This window comes from Camelus bactrianus, chromosome 6, assembly GCF_048773025.1.
Source record: "Camelus bactrianus isolate YW-2024 breed Bactrian camel chromosome 6, ASM4877302v1, whole genome shotgun sequence".
Taxonomy (NCBI): Eukaryota; Metazoa; Chordata; class Mammalia; order Artiodactyla; family Camelidae; genus Camelus; species Camelus bactrianus.
In genome coordinates, this window is record NC_133544.1 from 71,600,764 (window position 1) to 71,621,886 (window position 21,123).

Consider the following 21,123-nt stretch of genomic DNA (forward strand, 5'->3'; position numbering starts at 1 on the left):
TAGGCCTTGGACCCATGCAAGACAACAGGGAAAGGAACCTTCCCTCTCCTGCTTCATAAAGCTGGATCCCTCAAAAAGGCACATCCTCGGTGAGAGGGTAGACTCAAAAAGCACACCTATCCAAAATCACAGGATGAAAGTACAAAATGTGTCTGGGTTCCAAGTGGGAAATAGTCTTCCCTGAGAATGTGCAACCACAGGGGTCATGCTTCATGTGGGTTTGGATTCCAATTTCTTTTATTCCTGGGCTATGGAATGCTTAAAGATGAAACTGAGCAAAAAAAAAAAAAAAAAATTCATGTCAGTGTTATCTCTGAGGAATCTGGTAGAAGCAAACAGAAACTTGCTCTGGAAGGCATAGTTTTAAATCAGGCTCCATACAATTCCCAAAATTAAAACTTATATTCCAGAAGTTCAAAAGCCATGAATAAATGACCAACAATAAGCAAGACCATAATAAACAAAGGAACTTAAGACATTAAAAGAAGTTGATAAAGATAATCATATAAATATTTTAAAGGGTATTAAAAAAAAGAATCAAAAAAACACAAGATCAAGATACTGTAAAGAACAGACAGATTGGAAAATAAACCAAAAAGAAATCAAGAAATTTTAAATATATCATTAAGGTTAAAAATTCAATGGATGGATTAACAAGTAGGTTTGCCATAGTATACGAAAGAATTAAAAAATTAGAAAATATATATTGAAAATTCCCCAGCATGAAGAACAGAGAAATAAATGAATTTAAGAAAAATTTTTTAGAGACATGAAGGATAGAAGGGAAAGTCTGGACAGACATTTAATTGCACTTCCAGGATGACAAAATAGAAAAAAAAAAAAAAAGCAGGCAATATTTGAAACCTGTGAAAACACAACGGCTGAGAAGTTTTAAAAAAAAAAAAAGAAACACACAAATCCTTAGATTGAAGAAGAAGTACTAGTCTCCAGAAGGAGCAATTAAATAAATTAAATAAATCCATACTTAGGTGAGTAACAGTAGACACTAAAGACAAAGAGAAAAAAATTAAAGCAACCAGAGGAAAAATATCTGAACTACACAACCCACACTGGAATAAATATTGGGCTTACAAAAGCCTTCTCACTGGCAATAAGAGGCCACAAGTATCTAAATGTAAAATATAAAACTATAAAACTTTCAAAGGAAAACATAGAAAAAAATCTTTGGGAACTTGGGTTAGACAAAAGGTTCTTAGATACAACCAGAAAACACAATCCTTAAAAGAAAAAAAATTGATAAATTGCACTTAACAAAATTTTAAATTGCTCTTCAAAAGACAGTTAAAAGAATGAAAAGTCAAGCTACAGGCTGGGAGAAAATGTTTACAAATCATATACCTGACAAAAGATTCTAGAATATATAAAGAACTCTCAAAAGTCAACAGTAAGTAAACAAACACAATTTTTAAAGTTCAGCAAAAATTCTGAACATACAGTTTCCAGAAAAGATGTGGATTACAAATAAGCACATAAAAATATACTTAACACTATTAGTCATCAGGGAAATTTTAGTTAAAACTACAATGAGCTACTACTATAAACCTATTAGAATGGCTTTTTAAAAACCCTGACAATACCAGCTGCTAGTGAGGATGCAAAGCAGTTGGAACTCTCATAAATTTCTGGTGGAAACAAAAAAGTTTGACCATTTCTTAAGCTAAACATATACTTACCATACAACCCAGCAATCCTACTATTAGGTATTTACCCTAGAAAAATAAAAACCTATTTTCCGTCCAAAAATTCAGCATGAAAATATTTATAGCAGCTTTATTCATAATCACTAAAACCTACAAACAATCCAAACATTCTTCAACTGAGGGATAAATAAGCAAACTGTGGTATATCCACACAAGGGAATACTACTCAGTAATAAAAAGGCATGAACTATTGATACATGCAACAACATGGAGATGAGTTTCTAATGAACTGTGCCAATAGACAAAAGCCCAATTCAAAAGCTACATATTTTTTAATTCCATTCATATGACCTTCTGGAAAAGGAAAAACTACATGCACAGAGAACAAATCAGGAGTTTCCAGGGATTAAGAGTAGGAGAGACTGTTCAGTGACTGTTTAGATTGGGGTAGCACTAGGGAATTTTTGAGAGGTGATGATGAAACTGTTCTCTGCCTTGATTGTGATAGTATCACTCTAATACTTGCCAAACTTAGAACTATACACCAAAAAAGAGTGAATTTTGTCATACGTAAAATGTTTTAATTAGAAACAAAAATGTCAATGAGATTCAATGTTAATAAATGGGAAGATTTAATACCATAAAGTCAGAAATCTTCTCCAAATTAATCTATAAATTCAAAGCAATTTCAATCAAAACCCCGACAGTATTTTTCACAGGACTTAAAAAACTGTTCTAAAATATAAAAAGAGATAAAAGTCAAGAATAGCTAAGATAATCCCGGAAAAGAAAACGATCCTACCAGATACCAAGCCTTATTATACAATGCTACAAGAGTAAACACACAATATAGTAATGATGCAAGATTAGATGCAACAAAACAGAGAGCTAAGTCAGAAGCTGTATTTTACAAAGTTGCTTGTAGGTAGGGTTCTGGATGTGTATCAGTTTCATCCAATTAGATTCATCTGCACAAGATTTATACCACAGAAGTGAGGTAGAAGTCATCTTCCTAAACTCCTGATAGGAAATTGGCAAGAAATACCAAAGGCAGTCATCTCTGCATGTCTAGTCCCCAGTTCTGTGGTTCTGAGGACGGGCAGCAGTGTCAGAAGCAGCAACAGCAGCAGCTTTCTGATCTCTGGATTTCAGCCATGGTGGTGTGACCTGGAAACCAAAAATCCTGGCTTTCCACTGAGTTTGAGGAACTGAATTTCTTGCATTCCATCCCTTTCTGCTGAAAATGCCTAGAATACTTTCTATTTCCAGCACTAAATCATGATGGAGAAAAACTCCAAGAGTTTCATGATGCAGAGTCTAGTCCATAAATCAAATAAGTGAGTAAAGATTCATAAACTTGCAAAGATTTTTTTTCACCATAAGTTTCAAAATGTTTGTTTTCCATTACCTTAAAACAAATAAATGGTCCCATATCTCAGAGGAAAAAAAAAATGGATTCTTCAAAAAACATCAAGTTTAGCTACTTTAAGAAAAGAAAAAGAGAATACTAAAGAAAAGAAAGGGAGTCATGGCCAGGTAATATATCTACTAAACATATACTATATAGTCTTCACCCAAACTGTATTTTTAAAGTTACTGAATCTTTTTCACAGTAAGAGTCAATGGTGATAGTAGATGTTGGAATACAAAGCTTTCTTACAAAAGAAAAAAAGGTAATAAATGAGCATCAACAAAGTACAACCATAAACAAACAAGCCATACTCCAAAAAAAAAAAAAAAAGGTAAAGAAGGAAACAGTATTTTCATGTTAAATGATCTAAAGTAAAATCTGAGAAATCTGAGCTCCCAGACACACTTTTTTAAAAAGGAACCTTAGAATGAGATGTTAACTACAGCCACAGGTTTACCAACTGCTAGAGATCAGGAGAAGTAGTTTAAATCATTTCTAAACAACAAAGTACCTTGAAGGACCCTGGTTCTGGTGAGAGCACCTCCAAAGAAGCATTTGAACCTCTGCTCCCAGGACGTACTCTTGAATTTGAGGCTGGTTTTGAAATTCTGTCTAAGTTTCCTTTTATTATATCCATTGATATTCTGAAATAAACAAAATTTTAAGCAAGTTATGACTTGTATGTTTAAGTGTCTCATTAGTGTTAATATGCAGTTAACTCAGAGCCTTTGTTATAAGGGTTACATGTTGCTACCAAAGCCACAGCACCCTAATTTCATCAAAAGATGTCTGTGGCCATGGATCGTTACATCTTATGTCACTGTAGGTGTCCAGGATGTTAGATTCTGAAAGTGGCTTAAAAAAGAATGTATAAGTGAATGCCATCTCAATGGTTTCCTGTGCCTCGAAGAGAAACATTTACTGTGTCCTTGACCTGAGAAGACCCTTAGAGAGCATCACACCCCTCAGACACAATTCATGCTTCATTGTAATAATTTGCTAAGTCCTCTACTTTCTTTTGGTTTTGTCTTCCTTATTCTAGCTCAGCCTTCAGCCTGGGCGTCCCTCTCAGCTCTGATTTCTCCTTTACTCTTTGGTACCGAGTTTTTATGGAGTACCTATCTCTGGGTGATCGTCCTTCTTCTATCAACCCTCCCCTACTAAAACCTATGATTCTGTCTCTGCCATGAAACAACAGAGAACAAAACCTACTCTACAAGAAGACAGACTTTCATTATGGGGACACACATTGCTAGTCTCTTTTAACTGTTTCTCCCATGAGACCATCCACAGGCCTCACACCAGGACTGCTTTCTGACGCAGGAAACATTAGGCTGGTTTGAACTTGTGGGAAAACTTGGGCACTGCAGATTCATCGATCCTCCCAAACAGTGCCCTTGATGGGGAGCATTCCAGATATGGTCAGTAAAGTTAGGGTATCATGCATGCTGAGTAAAATGGAAGAAACAGAATTTCAGAGTCTACCTTCTCAATACTTAGCTTTCCATGTGAATGGGTATCTCCCACCCAGCAAATCCTTTCCTAAATTCCTGTCAATTATGAATTAAACCACTTCTCTCATAACAGAATGAAGAAAGGCAACTGCCTCTGGGGCAGCAAGTGCAACAATGTCCTTTTCTTACCCTATAAAATGACTCATCTTTCTTTTTTTTTTTTGAATGGCAGAGGCAGAGTCCAAGGAGGTTATGAACACAGGAGGAAGCCCAAACAGGAACAACCTGATGCTTCTCCAAGGCACACAGAGGGATAATACAATTCAGCCTCCAACTATTCACTGCACCGAAGTTGAAGCTTAAAGGACCAGTAGGTCAACTCTGCATTTCAGCAAATGAAAAAGGCATGATCTCAACATTATTCAAACTCTGCAAAAGGGTTTGGGCTCACTCAGGAGGGCACCGACATTATTATTGTAGAATGACAGATCACCCTAGCCCATCACGTTACAATCAAAAAGCGTAAGTCACTGAAAAGCCAAATGTCTTGTAATGCCCTGAGCAGCCTGTCAAGGAGACTTACCGCAGCTTACAGAAGGAGTAGTGAGTTGGAAGCAGGGGCAGAGCCGTTATAATACATGTCAGTAAAGGGAGAGGCACAGGGAACCACAATGACACAGACCATCTAAAAGGCTCTGGAAACATTTCAGTTGCTTTAGAAATAAGTTTGTTCTATGATGTTTGCTCCTGAAAATAATAAATTAAATAAAACACATTTCCCAGGATGGGAAGGGATGTAACTAACAATCTTATGAACCGGCTGTATAGAAAAAACTCTGGATAAAGGGCATTGAATTAGGAATTTAGAGAAGTATTTGAGCATTTGAAAAGAAATCTCAATGACCACATAGAAATTCCACAAGAAAAATAAAACATTGCACAAGAAAGCAAACAATCAAATGGTAATTACTTAAAATTACATAAGCACTGAATGTTGATTTAACCAAATACTATGCCTGAATTATACTGAGTGTATATGGGGAACAGAACGTAAAAGGACAGGTAGTACAAAAAAATCTAATCTATCATAATAGGAAATCAAAAAGAATATTCAAAAATTGATAAAGCTAAACAACAGTTAAGTAAGCACAATATTTGTAAGTTCAAGATGTTTGCCTCTGGAAGACGTGACTAGAGATTGCTTCTTTTTCCACTGTAGATGTTATAGTACAGTTTCACATTCTTGACTATACTATTTTAATAAAAGTAAAAACAAATTTTAAAAATAATAAATAAATGTAAAATATGAAATCTCCAAGGGCCTGGAAGGAAACATAGAGATAATTTACATAATAATGAGGTTAATGACTTACTAGCCATGACATCAAGAGCATAAATCAAAAAGGAAGAGACTAATAGATTTGATTACATAACATTTAATGCTCTTGAGTGTCAAACTAAAAGGTACATGAGAAAACAGGGGAAATATATGCAATATAGATAATATAAAAAAATTTAATATATTTACATATTTAAAGAGCTCTTACCAATCAATAAGAAAAAGAAACATGCTAGTAGAAAACTGCCTGAGGGCATAAACAAGGAAGGAAGGAAAAAGAAAGAAAGGAAGGAAGGAAGGAAGGGAGGAAGGGAGGAATGAAGGGAGGAAAGAAGTCAGTATCTTGTTTATAAAAACAAGTCCAGTTTCTCTGATTAAAGAAATATACACAGAGAGGGACCTGAAAGATAATCATAAGTCAAAGAAGTAACAGTGGTAAGCTCTCGATTGGTAGGTTCATGGATGTTCTTGTGTATTTTTTCATCTTGCTTATCTGTATTTTCTAGTTTTCTATTAACTATATCTTAAATTCATGATTAAAGAATTTATTTACTGTGGAAAAATGTCTAGAATATATTAAAGTATATTTGACAATAAACAAAAATCACCCAATATTCACTACCAAGAGCTAAATATTGCTGGCACATTTGTTTTCCATTTTTGCTTTTCGTCTTTTTAGCAAAATTGGATTCATGTATTTCTCACTTAACATTACATGATGAGTATGTTCTTCTTAAAGATATTTCTAAAATAGAATATTATTTGACATTCCATTAAATAGATGGATATATGACCAGATTCTAAATTGTAATAAATCACTACTAAGACATACCAACTTTTCATAACATTCATTTTAAGTGAAATTAATTTAAACTTTTTCATACAGACTTGTGAGAAATGCAACCACTGTGAATACTTAAAACTAAAATGGGGGGGAGGGTATAGCTCAAGTGGTAGATGTATGCTTAGCATGAGGATTCGATCCCCAGTATCTCCTCCAAAAATTAACAAATAAATAAACCTAATTATCTCCCTCTCCTACCAAGAAATTAAAAAAAAAAAAAAACCTAAACTAAAATGGGGAAATATGGCTACTGTAATTTGATGCTTTTGGATGAATGAAAGAATCAAAGAAATTCTCCTCTGTTTAGTAATAATGAATAACCAGCCTTAAAAAGAAAAGTTGAATTACATTTATTTTCATGATTTTAATGTCTAAAAATTATTTCATGGTAGTTTTTAATTTAAACGTTTACTTTGTAAAATATACTTGCCCATGGGGGAAAAAAAATACTTGCCCATAAGAGGGAAAAAATCAAACAGTACATAAGAATGTAAAAATTTTTTAAGTCAGAATTACCCTCACCCAAGAACTCCTGTTAATAAAGTTTTGTAGGTTCCGTTTTTTTCAGGCATATGCAAACTTTCTATCCTTTATACCTACCTACTCCTCCCCAACACAAACACACACAAAGGGCATGGTGCTTTGCAACTTGTTTTTTCCCACTGATTATATTTCAGAGATTTTTCTCTGTCACCACATACAGGTATGAAATATGTATGACTGTGGGTTAGATGATGATGTCTTAGACACAACATCAAAAGTATAAAGAAAATACTGATCAATTGGAATGCATCAAAATTTAAAACTTCCAGTCTTCAAAAGACATTATTGAAAAAGAACACAAAAGTCAAATATTGGGAGAAAATATCTGCAAAACACATATCTGATAAAGGATTTATATCTAGAATATATAAAGAAGGGTCAAGACTCAATAGCAAAGGTTTGAGCAGACTCATCACCAAAGATGCGTTGCAGATTAGCACATGAGATATTCAACATCATTAGTCATCAGAGAAATCTGAAAAAAACCCACAATGAGATAATGCTACACATTCAAATGGTGAAAAAAAATTTAAAAAAAAAAAAAAAAACGAGTAATACCAAGTGCTAACACTTTCAGGGAGCAACTGGAACTTTCATATAATGCTGGTAAGAATGCAAAATGGGACAGCCGTGCTGCAAAACTGCTTGGTACTTTCTTATTAAAGTTAAACATACACTTGCCATTCGACTCCACAATCTCAGTCCTGGATATCTACCCAAGAAATGAGAATTTATATTCACACAAAAAACTGTACATAAATGTTTATAGCAGCTTCATTAATAATTGCCAAAAACTGGGAACACCACAAATGTCCCTCAGCCAGAGAATGGATAAGCAACTGTGATACATGTATACAATGGAGCACCACTCAGCAATACAAGGGAACAAACTAATACAAAACATGGACGAATCTCAACTGCCTAATGCGAAATTGAAGGAAGCCAGATTCAAAAGGCTCCATAGTATTGGCTTCCAATACACATTCTGTTATAGACAAAACTACACAGGCAGAAAATTAATTAAATTAAATTAACTACAAAAGGGTACTTAGGGGAATGATGAAACTGTTCTGTATCTTGATTGTGGGGGTAGGTACCTCATGTAGGTACATGCATGAGAAATGCATGCAAATGTATGCATTTCTCAAAACTCACAAAACTGTATATTAAAAGGGTACATTTTCCTGTATATAAAGAGTACCTCAATTTTAAGTTAACCTCTTTGTACAAATCTTCGCTTAGTTTTGTTTATATGCTCGTAAGTTAGAATTGCTGAGTCAAAGAACACCTGCGTTTCAAATTTTGGTAGTGTGCCAAACTGTCCTCCAAAAAGGTGGTACCAAATTACATCATTTCCAACAGGGTATGCTGAGATGAAAGTGCCTGTTTCCCAACCCCGGCCAATCTGGTTATGTCAAAAACTTTTCCTTTTTGTCAATCTGATGAGGGTCAAAAGTTATCTGTGAGTTTGATTTATTTTTCTTTAATTACGAGAGAAGTTGAGTCTCCAGTCAAATGTTTACTTACTCTCCTTTCATTTTTTTTCTGTGAAATGCCTACTTGGCATCCTTTGCCATTTATGGTCTATTTTAAATGGCTGGTGATTTTTCACACAAATTCTAGACTTTAGGGACTTAAAGGACAGCGGGAGTCCTTGGTACTAGGTCCTAAGGTCAGAGACGTTCGCTGCCTCGTCGAGGATATCCTGGCAACACAGAGCCTTCGAGGAGGTAGAAGCCTCTCGAAGGTGAGCCGGTGGGCTCCCTCCCCCGCCTGGCGAGCCCCTGCTGACCCCGGAGACCGAGCCCGCCCCCTCCTGGGCCCGCGCTCTCACTGACCCTCTCCTTAACAGCCAGTCTCCGGGCCCAGCAGCCTGACACGACTCCGCCCGCCTCTCACTGGCTTGTCGCGCTGCGACGGCGCTCAGTTCCTAATCTGTGCCGTCCCTCACCTGCCGGGCGGAAACTGGGAGCTAGTGTCCCGTCATCAGAGCACTGACACTCTCAGCGTCACCCACTGTCCCCCAAGGGGGAGGGGCCTCTCCCACCGCCACAGCTTCTCTGAAAGTGGAAGGAGCCGCCGGTCCTGAGCCCTCCTACCTCAGGAACGCCGTCCCTCTGGTAACCAGAAGCACTACACCAGTCTCGCGAGAGGAAAAGGGCTGAACCGTCCAGAAACGAGACTTGGGGGCCAGAGGCGGCGAGAAACACCGACGGAGCCCCGGTACCTGGAGCAGCGTTCCTGTATTCTCCGTCTTCCCGTCGGACGGTGAGGGTGTGGGATGGTTTGTCCGTATTTAGGTTGAACTCGGAACAAAGATGTCTGTCTGGATGCTTGAATGGTTCTGTCCCTTACTGTTAATAGGATGCCCTGCCGGCCCGCTAATCCTCTCTGAGCTGTTTCCTCCTCCGTAAAATGGGGCAGTAATAATTGCTTCCTCACAACGTTGCTGTGCAGCTCGAAAAGATGTTATGTGAAGTTCTTAGTAAGTGTTGGATGCCACGTAAATAAAAAATAGTTTTGCCCAGATTGAGCTATGGTCCAAAAAAGGTAATAATTGCTATTTGTGCTTTCTTTTGTGGTTTCTCTGGTTCTCATCGCACGAAGACTATTTCCCTCTATCTCAGAACTGATTTTCTTCATCCCTAGAATCATTACCCACTGTCCCCCAATGTCTGCTTCTTCCAGTCTGAACGGGAATTTACAGTTTACAAATTACTTTCACATACATGGACCCTTTAGCCTTATGGTTTTAGGTCAGTAAGATATGTCTTAAAGTTTTTCAGCAGATAAAATAGACAAAGGTTAAGTGAGTTGTTTAGACACAGCCACAGTCTCAGGCAGTGTTGGCTGTAAAAACCTGACTGTAAATGTCATCGATATATTGCTAAATCCTGCATTTCTATCTGCAGCTCTGAACTCCACACTCTTACTACCTGACATCTCCACTTAGATAGCTCCACTTTGCTGTAAGAAGCGCCTCAAAGTTAAGATGTCAAAAAACAAACCCCCACCCCACTTTTTCCATCTCTGTAAATGATAACTGCATCCTGCCAGTCTCAGACCAAAACACTTGAAGCCATCCTCAATTCCTCTTCCTCTCACACTCAACAATTTGTTATAAATCCTATCAGGTCTTCATTCAAAATGTATCCAGAATCCAACCATGTCTCACCACCCTCAGTGCTTCCATTAAGGTCGACACTCCCATCATCTCTTGCTTAGATTTTTGCAATTACCTCCTAACTGTTGCCTTCCTTGCCCCTACTACTTTCAAACGGCAACCTAAATGATACTTTCAAAACCTGTCAAACCATGTCACTCCTCTGCTTAGGACTCTCCGAAGCTCCCCATTGCATGCAGAATCCTCTCAGTGCCCACCAGTCCCAAATGACCAGACCCTCAAGGGAGTTCAAGTGGTAGAGTGGTTGCTTAGCATGCACAAGGTCCTGGGTTCAATCCCCAGTACTCCTCTAAAAATAAGTAAGAGATTAATTACCTCCCCCCACCAAAAAATAAAAATAAAAATAAACAAAACAGGTACTAAATGCCCAGGCCTTCTGTTTTGTCTTAGATTTCCAGTCCTACCACCCGCTCCCTGGTAAACTTTGCTCCAGCCTCACTGTCCTTGTTAGAGTTTCTACACAGGAATTTCTTCCCAGCATTTCTCAGGAAATTTATGTTTTTCCAAATTAAAAAAATAATAATAAGTTGAGAAATCAGGAAAATTGGAGAAAGAATTCTGATTCTCCTGTGAGAGTTAGACTTTAGAAATCAACATAGAGATGTAACTGAAGAAATTCACTGATGTCAAGTCAAAAGTAAGAGCAAGAAATGCTCATACTCTGGAGTCAGAAGTTGAGATCAACATTCCAGGAACTGGACAATAGCACCTGGGAGACAGGTGATCACAGTCTGATTGGTTAGTCTTATTTGGAGCCAGTTCCATGTAACAAGTTTGTGTTCCTGGCCTGGTCTGCTGCTAATAGTGAATCATTCTTGCAAATTAAATATTAATAAGTTGATACCCATTGTATACTTGACACAAATTCTATGAATGATATCCCAAGAAACGAGTTTTTATTCAAAATAAGTCCTTAAGTTGGCAATTCTCAACCCATAATTCTGTGAAGTGCTGTTAGCGTTGGTTGGAGATTTATATGTTACATTATTCAAATGGTACCGAGTAATGTTCTCTGTGTTCTCCAGTATTTGAATACTTGCTGTAGGCTACAATTCCTATAAACACTTCTAAATTTAATAGTTCTTATTTTTTTTAAATAAATGCTTCAGATAGCATGATAACAAAGAATATGAAGAAGGTTGGAAGTATTTTCAGAATAACTTAAGATTTGGAGAACTCCTGGCAGTTCTGATTTCTTGTTTTTGCATTCCAAAGATTAATGTCTGTTGGGAATTTGGAAACACTACTTGTTCTTCTTCCAGTATGAATAATCCCCCCTACACACACTCTGCCTGGAACACAGTTCCCCAGCATTCCATGTGGCCTGTTTCCTTTCTTCCTTCAGGTGTCTGCTTCCTCAGTTGGGTCTCTTCTGACCACCCTATATTAAATAATCCTTCCCATCTCTTCACTCCCTACCCTGATCTCTTGACTCTGCTTTATTTTATTTTATTTTTTTTAGTAAGGAGGAGAAGTGTAAATGTTTGGATTCTGATACTAAACAGCTGGGTGGCCTTGGGTAAATTTGTAAACTTTTATGGGCCATAATTTCTTCATTTGAAAAATGAGGTTTGACTAGTTGTGCAGTTCTTAAACTCTACTACATTAGAATCACCTGGAGAGATTTCAAAACATACTGATTCTAGGACTATATCTGAGATCAAATGAACCTGAAACTCTAGGGCTTCTCGAACTTTAATGTGCAGATCAGTCACCTGAGGATCTTGTTAAAAATGTTAATTCTGTATCGAGTGGGACCCAAGACTCTAACAGGCTCCCAGGGGACGCCAATGCTTCTGGTCCACTGACCATACTTTGAGTAGCTAAAGATTAGATAATCTCCAAATGCCCACACAATTCTGATATTTGTGAATAAAGGCCATTCTTTCCTTTTTTATTTTTCGCAACAAATGGTGCTCATTAAGAAAACTACACATTTCAGACCTCTTGGGCATATGAGGGGGAAAAAACAACTAAGAGAAATCAGGTCTATGACCAATGCTCATAATTAACTGGTGTTTTCATTTTTTTAAACTGTTGCTTATACAGCGTAAGATGCATGTAAAGCAAGGGAAAAGAAAATTCAATTTCAATAGAAACTTACTGTCTTTTTACTGTTTGTAACCTTTCTAAACTAAGTCCCCATTGATTACATTTTGCATAATACCTCATCAATCTCATTTCATTTATTTACCTTCTCCTGCTTCCATTTTGCAAACTGCTGAGGGGCTATATGTGCCTTAAGGGCAAACTTTAATAAACTGTATTTGTTGTGTATTAGTACACAATAAATTGTGTCTTTCTTTTTAATTTCCTGAGATACTTCTGTGTCAGCTATTGCAATTAGACCCTCAAAACAATTCCCATTCAGATTTGTCAGAGAGCACATATTTTTCTCTGCTGTGTTTTCTGAAGTGCTGTGTTCAAACCGCTCCCCCAAATATTCTAGACAGCACTGTGCCCTACAAAATAATTCATAAAGATTTCATCTAGAGTCAAGCTATTTTAAGCTAAAATTTCCCTGGTCTCATTCCAGGTTGGCGACATATGGCAGTGTTGGTTTCGAAGTTGGTTTTTGTTTTTGTTTTCAGTCTCTCACTGCACTTGACGTTCTCCTTCTGAGTGGAGTCAGATTTGAATGAATGCGAGAGCCCACACTGTACTCCATCTGGGCTCCAACTACCATTCCTGCCATGTTGCCCCAATTTCCCTTTTCTCACCATAAGCTCCAGCCAAACATAACAACAGACTAGAGAGGAACCTCATTAAGCTTCATATCATAGACTCTACAAACTAGATTAAATAGCCATTTCTTTTAAAGGGCGGTTAAAAGTGTGTGCCACCAGATGGTTCCCACCTCCTGTGAGTCTGTAGCTTAGACTTGTTAAAGAATAACCTTACTGAGTGTTTGGGACTTGCCTTAGGTGCATCATTCCACGTCACTTCATAACATCCTATGAAGCGGCATTATTATCATCTTGATTTATAATTAAGAAGCAGAGGACAGAGTGGGTGAGTAATTTTTCTGAGGTCATTCAGGAACTAAATGATACTGGGATTCCAACCCAGTTCCACAGCCTCTTCACCTCCTCACTGGACTGAATTCGAGAAAAGAGGTTATTTGTATCCACTAGATGGTGCTGATTGTCTTCTGCTAAAAACAAAACCGCAAACCCTCTTTCAGAAATTCTCATTTTCCTTGGATTTTAGGAATGATTCAAGAAACCACTGAACTGAAATATATTTGTTTGAACTGTGCTTGGGTACATCTTTAAATAGCCATCCAAATAGGAAAAGTGAAAATTAGATCGCAAAAAAAATCAAAATGGATTTTTAAAAACATCTTAGTCCAGATTATAAATATCAGCATCAAATAACCATCAGTAACTTTGAGAGACTGAAGTTCTCACACATTTGTATTCCTATAAAATCTGTAGACTTAAAAAAAAAAAAAAGTCCATGTTTTATTTCTTACTCCCCTTTTACACCAAACTACTCCCTCTGGTGCCTCCCAGTCCTACTTGGCCACAGTGCCACCCATGTAATCAAGAGGCATGACCAGGGAAGTAAATCAAGCCTTAAAGAACAAAAGCAAGTTCTGGAACAGGTAATCCTATTTTTATTCAAAGTAAAATGCACTTTAAATTTAGTATGTGTACTAAATTTTGGTACATTTTTTAATAGTTAAAAGCTATGAAATAAATCTGCTAAAAATGGGTTCTCAGATTTTGTTTTTCACAAAGGATCATTTCAGGTGTTATTTAAAATGTTGATTTTAGTCCCTATTCTCTGATTTAGTAGGTCTAGGGTCCAGCCTAGGAATCTGCATTTTAAAGGTACCTTGGTGATTTTAGGGCAGTAGGACTATTAGTATGCTTTGAAAAACACTGACTTCAAGCTTGTATTTTGAAAGGAAAATAGTGATGAGGTCGCTGCTCTGAGAGGCATGGTGGAGACCACAGCTGTGCAACTCAGGTGCTCTGAACAGAGATATCCAGTACTTCCTCCGTAAACGGTAAGCTAGAAAACTGAAAAATGTTCTCCCCACTCCGTTGATTCTGAACCCTTTCCTTCCTCTGCCTGCCTATTATGGAGTGCTATATAGAATCAAGGGCTAGTCAGAGGATGTCCCCATTTTAAAAGTCGGTGGGGACAAGGTGGGGGAAGCTTGCTACTTCACAATATCAGTTGGCCCAAACACATGATATCCTTTGAATTTTTTTTTAATTGAAGTATAGTTGGTTTACAATGTTGTATTGGTCTCTGGTATACAGCACAGTAATTCAGTTATATTTTTTTTCATAATTATTTTCATTGCAGGTTATGACAAGCCATTAAAATATAGTTCTCTGTGCTGTACAGTAGGACCTTTTTGCTTATCTGTTCTGTACATAGTAATTTGTATCTGCCAATCCAAAACTGCAGGAGAAAGCTCTAATTTGAAAAGATACATGCATGCCAATGTTCAAAGCAGCGCTATTTACAGTAGCCAAGACATGGAAGTGACCTAAATGTTTATTGACAGATGATTGAATAAAAAAGTTGTGGTGTATTTATACAATGGAATACTACTCAGCCATAAAAAGGAATGAATTAATGCCATTTGTGGCAACATGGATGGACCTAAATATTGTTATACTAAGTGATACCTTTTGAATTATTAAGTGAAAGAAGTTTGCTCACTCATTGTTATAGAACCTTGTTTTACTTGCTCAAGTGATATGTGTATCAGTGTAGAGGGGGAAAACTGTACCAGGGTGTTGTGGAGATGCATAAAAATCAACACATACACACACACACACACACACACACACACACACACACACACACAGAGTGCATTTATGGCCCAGAAAGCTAATAGAGGCTTGTTTTTTTTTTTTAAGTAGTAAAATAAATCAAAGAGAATAAAGATATCTTCTAAAATCCAGAATACTTTTTATGGGGGAGAGGGGGTTACGGTCATCTCAGTTCTGCCCTCAAGAAATCAGCTGCTAAGTGTGAGTCATTCTCACCAGAAAGAGAGAAATCGATTTCTCTTCTTTTCTCAGAGAATTCCCTCACAGTAATAGAACATTTTACTCTTTTGTTATACTGCTGGCTCCAGAATTTGGTCGCCTGCAGCAACTCTGTACCTGGAGAAAATTAAAGTGTTGCCGGAAGTTTCCTGAGGCGAACTGTAGTCTCCATGGCTGGATGGCAGTTGTGATGACAGTGTTCTGCTCCTGGCATTTCGTCCCTGCCAGAAAAATGGACGAGACACTGCTGGTGGATAACGGCTGAAGAGAAGTATAGTAATTTCACAGCAACCATCAATCCTGTGCAGAAACTCACGGTTTCGGAACACTATGTGCGCTTTGAGAGTCATGCATCACGCTTGTCTGATTCCAAACCATAACTTTGTATTGAGCTAGGTCTCTGATCCTTTAGGGTATTTTGTTTGTTTGTTCACTTTTTGTGTTTTAAATTGGGTCTCCTTAACTATGTACTAAAATGCCTTTTAGGATAAAAATTATATAAATCTTTATTATTATGTAAGCCTTTAGATTTATTTTAACGTAAAGAAAGTTAAAAGAAATTTGCATAACATATTTGAAATGTATTCAGACCAGACTTTAAGGGTCTTAAGTAACAATGTAGAAAAATTATTTTTCTCAGAGTTAACATCTCAGGTATAAAGAAGAAATAGGTAAACAACCACAGGGAGTTGTTCGCTAGTCAGCAGTCAGGCTGTCATCCTGGCATTCTTAGCATCTCACTTAGTCCTTACACATCTTTTTTCTTAGTTCAAATTCAAAGTAGTGTTTCTATTTGAACACACAATGTGTTTATTAGACTAGGAACTAGTCATCATTTTGATGACTATTGGCTTTCTTGTTTAAATCTTTTTCTTATTTGATCATCCAATTCCTTATTTAATAGAGGCTGGTTTATTTTCTTTTCATTTTATCATCACAGACAAACTGGAGTTGATATTCTAATTGGGCTCAAAATGCATTATGTAAACCATACATTGACACCCAAAACCATTTTAAATGATACATCCCTGGTGTCTCTGCCACTCTGCAAAGAGCTGAGCTGGGCCTGGTGTCTTAACCTCTGTTTCTTCATCTAGTAAAATAAGAGGCAGGATAAAGATTTTTAAGCTGACTTTCAGCTCTGAGACTCTGTGAATATCTGACTTAAGCAGACTTGGCTCTCCTTGAAAACCACCTGCTCAGTGTCCTGACCTGAACTGTGATAATTTGATACCAGCATAAAAGACATGCATTCAACAGGCAGGGCAGCAAGAATTGCCTGTTTAGAAACATCTGGGCAGAGGTAACCAGTCTTGTCCTCTGCAATTTACAAACAAGGAATTAAACCAAGCAAAACCGGATTAGGTGTGCTCTATTTTTACAGCACAATGCAATAAAATGCGTTGAAAACTGATTTAGGTTTTATGAGAGTTGGGTTCACGTCTCGTTCTATTGTTGACTCTAGAAGGACAAACCTCTTCACTTCTCCAGGCTTCAATTTACCAGCCCATATATTAAATAATGGAGAAAGTAACCTCTGAATACTTTTCCTTACTTTGTAGAAATAGAGAAATTGAAATGTTCTTGAGATTCTGTCTTGAACTCTGCTACTGTTTATAACATGAGCACCTTTACTTCAAATAAAAGCAGCCTTCTAATCTATGCTGAAGAATGAAATATTGGTGAATCGTCAGGTTCAATTCACATCCGTCATCCGTTAAATGCTCTTTTGTCTTGTTTGTTTTGCTACATATGACTTGGTATTTTTGTGAAAACTGCCAACTATTTTTTGTTATGACTCTAGAGATCATTACTTTGGCCCAAATTTATGGAGATGTGTGTTCAAGTGGCACACCTGCTTCATGCCTTCATTTGTCTACATTTTGTTGGTCACTTACTCTGAGTCAAATCCTTTAGCAAGCTATTTCTGGACAAATGAGCTTTTCAGCCTTCTAAGCATCCCTAGTTGCTCAGAGATCCTTACAGAGGCAGGAGCTAGATGGTCTTTTAACCCCCTCCACCTCGTTACCGCCACTTCATTCATTTTCAATAGAAAGTGTCAGGAGTAAGGGGTGCTAACTAGGTAGTAGTTACATACCTATTTGCGATGGGAGCAGGAAGAAAATGGAAGGCATTAATTAGGGAAATATTCATCTCCTCAATGTTATGAAAAAGACATTTTACAGCCACTATGGAAAACAGTGTGGAGATTCCTCTAAAGACTAGGAACAGACTTACCGTATGACCCAGGAATCCCACTCCTGGGCTTGTATCCAGAAGGAACCCTACTTCAGGATGACACCTGCACCCCAATGTTCATAGCAGCACTATTTACAATAGCCAAAACATGGAAACAGCCTAAATGTCCATCAACAGGTGACTGGCTAAAGAAGATGTGGTATATTTATACAATGGAATACTACTCAGCCATAAAAACCGACAACATAATGCCATTTGCAGCAACATGGATGCTCCTGGAGAATGTCATTCCAAGTGAAGTAAGCCAGAAAGAGAAAGAAAAATACCATATGAGATCACTCATATGTGGAATCTAAAAAACAAAAACAAACAAACAAACAAACAAAAACAAAGCATAAATACAGGACAGAAATAGACTCACAGACAGAGAATACAGACTTGTGGTTCCCAGGGGGGCAGAGGGTGGGAAGGGATAGACTGGGATTTCAAAATTGTAGAATAGATAAACACGATTATACTGTATAGCACAGGGAAATATACACAAAATGTTATGGTAGCTCACAGAGAAAAAAATGTGACAATGAGTGTGTATATGTCAATGTATGACTGAAAAATTGTGCTGAACACTGGAATTTGACACAACATTGTAAAATGATTATAAATCAATAAAAAATGTTAAAAGAAAAAAAAGACATTTTAAAGCACCGTTTCCTCCTCCCCACATCTTGCTTATGGATTAGGAATTTTTAAAAATCATGAGTTCTGGTCCAAAGTCTGGAAAAAAAAATCCCATAATCATCCTGGGCCCTCATTTCTTCATATTAAATTACAGAGGTGGGATACAACTAGGCTAAGACCTTCCAAATTCTAAGTGCTATGACTATCTGAAGTAAATGAGCATTTTGTTGGAAGAAGAAATTTCCAGAATTTAAAGAAAATCTGCCATCCATCAAACAAAATCATTGAGGAAGATGCACACTCTGGAAGATGATTTTCCCTTTCCTTCAGGACTTTTTGTCAGCACTTGCTCATTTACTGCTCTCTGACTCTTGTGGGGTTTTTTTCTCCCTTAAGCTGTCCAGAGGGCAGGGACCATCTCTTGAACACTTTATACTCCATTATTATAGTATGTACTAAATGCAGTGATATTTACTGTTATGAATGAATGAATCTTGCTAAGATTTCATATACTTGCACGGGAGAGTATTAAGTGCCCCTGGGGGAGCATGGGCAATGGGTGAGAGTGATGTGAGGGGAATGACTCAAATTAAACTAAGGGTAAGCTCCGTGCAGAATTAACAAGGAGGACAGGAGGCAAAAGATGACGCCTGTGCGTGGTCTCAGCTGAGCGATCTCACTCTTGGCATCCCATTTAGAATTTCCTAACATTTACTCTGAACTAAATGCCTCTACCATGAAACAGGAAATCATGAAGCAGAAGGAACTTTGGGAAATAACATTGAGAAAAACAGCTGCCAGGCATTAAGGATTTTAATCCAGTCCCCAGTACAGTTTAATATGTGCCAAGTGGCTATTTTAAAAATAGTCATAATAATGATAGATGATAATGATCATCAGTACTTTGGAGGGTGCAGAGGAAGAATTGGTCCTTAATGCCTTCTGTACTGTATTTAGCTCTGTCTCTAACTTACTTCATCTCATAGGGCCATCTGTGCCTCTGGTTTCTCATCTGCAAAATAGAGATCATATCATTTCCTACAGAAATCTGTGGGCTGTACTTTAATATCCTCCAGTGAAACATTATGTATACATACAAAGCAGGCAATGAGAAACCAAATGCTACCAAGGGAATGAACTTTAAGGCGAGAGTATTATAAATTAAAATTAATTAAGATAGTCTAAATATTCTAATGATTTGAAGTAGTTTAGGCAAATGTACTTACATTACATTCACTTTTGATTTTTTTTTAGTAAATGGGAACATTAATTATAAATAAATTAATTCCAGGATAGTTTAATCTACTTAACTCAATATTTTATACATATTTGTCTAAAATATTAAATGGGTTTGAAATTAATTTCTGAAGCAAACCAACATTATTCAAAGTCAAAGGAGCAAGAATTCTTTAAAGTACTTTCATAAATACATACAAAAAAGAAGAAATATTTCTCCTTGGTTATTGAGAATATATGGGGGACAAAATAAAGTTAAGAACAGCCTACAATTGTGTGATTCATACAGCCAAACCAAAGGAATTATCTGAGAAAATTGACATCATTTGAGCATATCAGCAAAATGACATTGGTTACTCTCTCCCGGAAAGCTTAAATTGCCTTATTTTCTCAATTCCCTTTAATGATACATATGGTTCCTTGTTTTTAATTTTCAGTTCAGCCTGATGGTGCATTGCAAAATTCAGAAGCTCTTTAATAGACTTTTGTAGGTCTCGATTTTTTAAAGTTAATTTGTATTTTTATCTATACACAGAGATCATTTTTAAATATAGCAAAAAGGCTCCTCTAATCATGATCCCGCCTGGAGCTGGGATGAGGTAGATGCTGTGAGAAAGAAAGAAGGCAGATGGAAACTTAGGAAGTGAGTGACAGCACCTGCTACAGCTTAGGACACAGGTTCACATAATAGCACTCTTGTATGTTCAGAGTAACCTTCACAGGGATAGGATGTATTAGCCTTTCTTTCTCAAAATCAGCTTCTGGTAAACTGGTGAAAAAGTTGAACAAAATTTTAGGTACATTTTCCTTTTCAAATCAGTTTCAATTTTCTGTTTTTCTAGATTGGCCGCCATTATTTTGTCTATATTTAAAACTATAGTATTACCTTTCAAGAGCTGGGGTTGGAAAGAGAAGTTTACCTCTTATCAACTTGCCTTTTAAATAATCATGCACTTAGGGTTTTTTTTTTTTTTTTTTTTGAGGGGGAGATAATTAGGTTTATTTATTTACTTACTTTTAAAAGAGGTACTGGGGATTGAACCCAGGAACTTGCATGCACTCTACCACTTGAGCTATATACCCTGACCTACAATAATCATGCACTTAGATTAAATGTTTCTCTCAGAGAAACAGCCCAGAGGCAGAAGGCCAGAGTTTGTCTATACAGACCTTCGGGTGGTATTATATAAAATCTGTTTGCACCAAATTTCCTCCATGAAATCTATAAAGAAAAAAATGCAAAAGGAGAATGAGAATTTTGGTAGAGGGAAACCAAAATACACTATAAAAGATTTTTATAAGCATGTATTCATATATAGAATAATAGACTACAGAAATACAAAATTTCATTAGCACCACATTCTAACCAACTGAGCTAACCGGCCCACAGAAACAAAATTTCAGAGTTGAAAAGAAACTTAAAGCCTAATTCTCCCTTCAAGGTTTAAATACAAATTAATTGCTTCAGTCTCAAAAAAGTGTGGAAAAAATATCATTTTCTTGATTATTTTGCTATAGCTTAATTTTCATTTTGATATTCTGGGATAGAGAACAGATAC

General features: G+C 36.9%; 1 protein-coding gene and 1 long non-coding RNA gene across 8 annotated transcripts in view; one reads left to right on the forward strand and one right to left on the reverse strand.

Moving 5' to 3' along the window:
- FSIP1 (fibrous sheath interacting protein 1) overlaps positions 1–9,458 on the reverse strand; it is a 174,699-nt gene extending 165,241 nt beyond the window's left edge. For 2 of the 7 annotated variants that reach the window (XM_010965126.3, XM_045524382.2), the window contains exons 1-2: positions 9,204–9,361; positions 3,584–3,716 (exon numbers count right to left, since the gene is read on the reverse strand). In XM_010965126.3, the coding sequence (XP_010963428.1) occupies positions 3,584–3,709 (126 nt within the window). In that variant the 5' untranslated portion in view covers positions 3,710–3,716; positions 9,204–9,361. Of the gene's footprint in view, positions 1–3,583; positions 3,717–9,090 lie in introns of all 7 variants that reach the window. The other 5 variants (XM_045524383.2, XM_045524386.2, XM_045524387.2 and 2 more) reach the window with 5 other exon arrangements.
- On the forward strand, positions 9,382–18,340 carry LOC105076886 (uncharacterized). The gene is made up of 3 exons (XR_836032.3): positions 9,382–9,520; positions 14,350–14,451; positions 15,541–18,340. It is a non-coding gene; the product is annotated as an uncharacterized LOC105076886 (long non-coding RNA).
- Positions 18,341–21,123: the final 2,783 nt, after the last annotated feature.